The sequence below is a fragment of the Helianthus annuus genome, chromosome 15 (genome assembly GCF_002127325.2).
Source record: "Helianthus annuus cultivar XRQ/B chromosome 15, HanXRQr2.0-SUNRISE, whole genome shotgun sequence".
In the NCBI taxonomy this organism is placed as follows: Eukaryota; Viridiplantae; Streptophyta; class Magnoliopsida; order Asterales; family Asteraceae; genus Helianthus; species Helianthus annuus.
The window spans coordinates 82425420-82431027 of NC_035447.2; the positions used below are offsets into that span (position 1 = coordinate 82425420).

Consider the following 5608-nt stretch of genomic DNA (forward strand, 5'->3'; position numbering starts at 1 on the left):
AAAAGGTCATGGGTTCAATCCTTTATAAGCCCATTTTTCTTATTTTTTTTAAAAATCTAGTTCAAACCTCATTTTAAATCGACCCGAACGAGGACCGACCCGAAAATGGACCCCATTGAAATAAAATCCTGTGCCCGCCACTTTCTTATTTTTTTTAAAAATCTAGTTCAAACCTCACTTTAAATCGACCCGAACGAGGACCGACCCGAAAATGGACCCCATTGAAATAAAATCCTGCCAATAGGTACAACCTACTTAAATCATTAAACACTTTTGAGAGAAAAGTTAGTGAAAGCCGGCCCCCTTCCTACATGACAGACACTATTTCAAACTTTAATAAAACCATTACACATAAGTTGCAATATTACAACTTTAAACAAATTAGTTTGATTGTTCGTACAAAATACACATGCATACGTAAAGGACACACATTTAAATATATATATATTAGAAGTACAATAACTAACATTCCAAGTACTTGCAGAACCATTTTTCTTCTTTGCAGTAAAGATACATAACATTGTACACATTCATCAACAATTTGGGAAACCTGCACCGAAAGTAGTCATCGAACCCTTCCGGCACAGATCCCAACAATTCCTGTGTTTCAAACAGTTAAAAACCGCCGGGTTAGAGAGTCAAAACGGGTGAATGAGGTTGCCCAACCCATGAATACCCTTCTGTCCATTTTTCCAGATTTATACAACTAATGTACTGAAGCTTATAAGAACTACAATGTTAGACGCTAATTTAGTAAGTTTAAACCCCCTTGATTGTTTGCATGGATTAAACCATGCAACCATGGTCCTCTTTCCATTTTTCAACAAATCATTTCTTTTTTTCTTTAGTCAAAGATAAATTAAAATAAATAAGGGGCTAGTGGTTTAGGTCATGACCACACCCTTAGGGTAGTGGTTTTGGATGGTGGATTAGAGGTGGGTTACATGGCACTAACATGGAGGGTGATGATGGTCATGAGGGTCATGACCACACCCTATAGCCTAAGAGAGTTTCAACCCCTTCCCTTTTTAACTAACTTCTTTTAACCCGTTAGAGATAAAAAAAGGAAAAAGAAAACAAATCGACAGTTTTAAGTATACAGCCGATTTTATATAATTTAAAGAGTGTATACAACCCATTTTATATAATTTAAAGAGTTAACTGTCATTTTTGTCGTAGTTTGTTCAATTATGTCAGTTCAGGTCAAATTTTATATTTGTATCATTTCCGTACCTAATATTTTTGAAACATGTCAGTTCCGTCCAAAAAAACATGAATTAACTGCCATTTTCGTCCCTGTGGTTTGTCCAATTATTCTATTCAACCTTAGCTTTTTGGATGTAACTGACATGTTTCAAGAATTAATGTCAGGGACGAAAATGTTACAAAGTTGAAATTTGGCATGAACTGACATAATTGGACAAACTACAGGGACGGAATGACAGTTAACTCTAATTTAAATGTTGTGAAAATCATACCTGAATTTCCTTAGGAAGATCTCGATAATGATTTAAGCTATTTCGGATAACACGGAGTAAGCATCGAACGCGCTTGTAATTGTATTTCCTATGTTTTGATTCTCCCATGTAAGAGATAAATGCAGGTTCCATTTTTTCATCCCAATTTCTACCGAAGGCGACACGACCTTTATTTTCTAATACTCGAACAATGGAAACTTTCCGATTTTCCAAATTTACCCTATCACTCGTATCCTTAAGAAACGACATTCGCATATCAGAATTCCAAAACAGAGGATGGTGTAGTACGTCTGATGCCTTTGGCCTGATATAAGTATCACAAATAAAAAAAACCAGTAAAATTACAAAAAAAAACAATATTATCCAGAATGAGAGGTGTCAACCAGTCGAACTACTCATGTTTGGTTCGATAAATTTCTATTAGTTGATCCTGGCTTAAACGAGTCGGAGCCTAGATTAGAGCTCATTTAAAAATACATATGTAATACCAAGTCAATATAGTGTTTAGTTTCATTTTTGTAAAACAGTAATTTGGTTGTCCAACTGTGTACACTTTTAGTCCCCAAGTTAATAAACGAACCATATTCATTATCATTCCACCCATAACTTTAAGAGAGATTGTGCTAGAGCTTGACTCGTTTAGAATTTTATTTCTAAAGCTCAAGCTCGGCTCATGAGTAGCTTTCCAAAACAAGACTTGGGCTCGAGCTCACTTATTAAATGAGCCTCAATAAAAGCTCGGGCTTGATTCGAGTTTTTAGTAAGCTAATCTCGAGTAGCTCACGAGCGTGTCTTAACTCGTTTACACCCCTACTTCCAGTGAGCCCCCCCAGCTCCCCCTAAGTTAATAAACAAACACTTCAATAATGGTGTACCTGTCTTCAGGAACAGGGTTTAACAATTTTATGATGAGATTCACAGCTTCAGGAATGTCCTTCACCAAGGAGAGATTCACTTTTTTGTTGTTTGTCACATTGATGTCGCGTTCAAGATGGTCACCAAACGGATGCCTGCCACCGGTCATGCAAAAGAAGATGACGCAACCTAAACTAAACAAATCAACGGCCCGTGTTTGGCGTCCTTGACAAAGTTGTTCGGGCGCCTGCCATCCTGAACTTCCTGAACCTAATGTGACAATCCATAACTACAATGTTAATTATTAAGGAATAGGATAGCTACCCACGCAAGATGTAGTTGATGTTATGTTATGTAACATACCAGTAGCATTCGATCCCAATGATGATACATCCGCAACAAGGCGCTTGCTAATTCCCATATCTGAAAGTTTGCAAGATAGGCGTTTTCCTTTAACTATCAACACATTGTGAGGCTTCAAATCCCGGTGAATAATCCCCAAGTCGTGCAAATGCACAAGGCCAACAACTATGTCCCTATAATAAAGGGAACGGAAGTACACATAAAAATAAGCATTCACTATGTGCCAAACGATTTTAATTTAACACTAGTGTTTGAACTCACTATAAAATAATGAAAACCCCGTAAGATATTTTGTATTATTGATAATTATGCATAAGAGTAAACTAGGGATAAACCCTAACAATACATTCTTCTAATACTCACCTCATTAGTTTTAACAAGTCAGAGGAAGGGTAGCCATTTGGCTTACACGGCTGAAAAGACTTTGAGTACTTAATAAGATCATATAGGCTGCAATCACAACGCTCCAACGAAAGGTAAACAAAGTCACAATCATATTCGCAGCCATAGTAACGAACAATGTTTGGGTGTTGGTCAGAAACTAAAAGGTTTTGAATTTCTTTAGAGGCTGCATCATGGTGTGCTTTGACAAGGCGTTTCACAGCTACCGTTCGACCTTCATATGTTCCTTCAAAGACAACCGTGCCATTACTCCCCTTTGCAATTTCTTTAACTGACACAAATAATTTACCTATGGACCTCCCTCCAGTGTCTAATACCGGCGTGTCTAATTCCGGAGTGTCTGATACCGGAGTGTCTAATACCGGACGCCTTATCCTACTAAAAATCGCAGGCAAAGTATGGTATAAAATAAATCCTTGGGCTATAACTATATGTAGTGCAACTATAATATGACGGTTCATCGTATGCGATTGAATTGTTTACGAATTGAACTCAATTTGCTAGCATATCATGCAAATTCAGCGAAAAAGACAACTTGCAAGTTGATTGTAAGAGATCTGGCAATAAGTGTGAAAATAACTTCAAAACAAGTTTCCAAATAGTTGTAAAACAGTGAGAATCACATTAAACTGAGTTAGACCAAACACAGTTTAACAAAATAGAAAGAACTCACACAATATATATTGAGATCTACAATCTAACAACATACCGTAACGATCTGGAAATCAAATACGTAGAAAAACTGACAATCTCAAATTTAGCAACTAGACTGAAGACAAAAGCTGGGTTTAAGCAAAAGCAATAAGCTAAAGAGAATGGCAAATGTGACCGAATCTTCTATGAAACAAATTTTGATTGATGGTTAATTGAACTCAATTTGCAAAACTTGATTGATTATAAAAGATTGAGTAGTTAGTGGGTGAAATGATCGATTTCATAAACTAAAGAAACTCAAATTGGGAAAGGTGATATTAGGACAAATTCCTATGGACTTACTGTATAAAGTCATTTTATTTCCTATTATTTTAAGTTGCAAACTCATAGCATTAATGGACTTATTGTATAAAGTAATTTTGTTTCCTATTTTTTTAAGTTGAAAACTCACTTTTCTTTAACGTTATCCTCCACTAACTCCTGTTCGTTACTTTTTTTTTTTTTTTCTTAAAAGCTAGATACACAGTTTCGCTTAATTTTTTCTCGATGCTCCCCTAATATAAATTTGCTAAGTAACATTCAAAATAGAGTGTTTCATTTGGTACTTTAGGCAATATGATTTTCGGTAACATAATGAATCAAACTGATTCTGACCAATTAAACATCGGTACATGTATTTGTTCTTTTTTATCCGTGTCATCAGTCAAGTGACAATATCCTTTAGGCAATATAAAGAATTTATTTTTTATTTCTTTTCTGACTACTATAGTGAATGCCTGTACCCTAAAGAATTGAACTGATATCAACTGAATTCCGAGTAAGGTTTAATGGTGACATTAAAGTGCCATGTGACTTTTGTGGGTAAAGTCTCCAGGAAAAATTGTTAGAGTTAATACTTTTGTATTGCCTATAATTGAAACACCCAACAACCTTATTTGGTACCCAATATACGTTGTGTGTAGCTTTGTATGCAACGTATAAGGTTATCACAATTTTCGTTGGTAGACATTTGTTGCCAAGCCTGCCACATACAGACCTATACACCGCATATAGATGTATATGCGATGTATTTTATACGAGGTCTAAGGTCTAAGAAAGCAGAGAGTTTTGACTTGTGTGTGACAACCCCCACCAAATCAGGTATCCGTACGACTTAATCAATAATTAATTACTGCTTAATTACTGCGCTTGATTGAAATTATGGATAAACTGCTACTTGAATACTGATATGTACACATACTTGCATCATACTTTATTAACTGTCACTCTATTATTTACGTACAGAACTTTAGTGACAAACTTGATGCACAAAAGCACAGTAGCACAATGAACGGATAACCTATCGGACATGCTGATATAGCCAGCATCAGGCAGACACTGCCTCTAAGGCCTGTATGAGCCACGAATAGTTTACTACACTAGTAGAGAGTGTAGGGAAAAGAGGATTGTAGAACTGCGTCACTAGGTGATAGTTATAGTGACCGGATGTGCCAAAAATATGATTTAAACACAAATTCTGCACTTTAAATAAAAAAATTCAGCATTTAGCTAACTAGTAAAGTGCCCAAAACATGAGAAAAATATTACTAGTCCAAAGTGTCGGGAATAAATTGTGTCACTTAAAGTAATATTAACGGCACTTTATACACTTATTTAGCACTTTAACGGAGTAATATCCAACCGTACAACCGGACTTAACCCGGGACACAAAAATATTGTCAATGACACTATTTTTCTTTTTCTGAGCCAGTTAGGATCCCCAAATACCCTAACACCCGTTATATATTACAACACACATAATACACTTAGTTGTTTCCTAACTTACCTAACTAAATGCTTAACTAATTAGTTAAAAT

At 35.8% G+C, this 5608-nt stretch overlaps 1 protein-coding gene across 2 annotated transcripts; it reads right to left on the bottom strand.

The window, feature by feature from the left end:
- Positions 1-322: 322 nt before the first annotated feature.
- On the bottom strand, positions 323-4124 carry LOC110911885 (serine/threonine-protein kinase/endoribonuclease IRE1a). 2 transcript variants are annotated; one of them, XM_022156536.2, is made up of 6 exons: positions 3808-4097; positions 3060-3655; positions 2697-2869; positions 2354-2603; positions 1479-1782; positions 323-600 (listed from the first exon to the last, which is right to left on the bottom strand). In XM_022156536.2, the coding sequence occupies exons 2-6, from the start codon at positions 3557-3559 to the stop codon at positions 463-465; spliced, it is 1365 nt and encodes a 454-aa protein (XP_022012228.1). In that variant the 5' UTR covers positions 3560-3655; positions 3808-4097; the 3' UTR covers positions 323-462. The 2 variants fall into 2 exon arrangements, with proteins under 2 accessions (XP_022012228.1, XP_022012227.1); XM_022156535.2 differs by having other exon boundaries at positions 3060-4124.
- Positions 4125-5608: the final 1484 nt, after the last annotated feature.

Bases quoted from the DNA above. Each gene is read 5' to 3' on its own strand.
- LOC110911885 (XM_022156535.2), bottom strand. From the start codon at position 3,559: ATGAACCGTCATATTATAGTTGCACTACATATAGTTATAGCCCAAGGA. The intron at 2,870-3,059 runs GTGAGTATTAGA...CCTTTATTATAG, and splicing joins GACTTGTTAAAACTAATGAG to GGACATAGTTGTTGGCCTTG. The intron at 2,604-2,696 runs GTATGTTACATA...TTGTCACATTAG, and splicing joins ATTGGGATCGAATGCTACTG to GTTCAGGAAGTTCAGGATGG.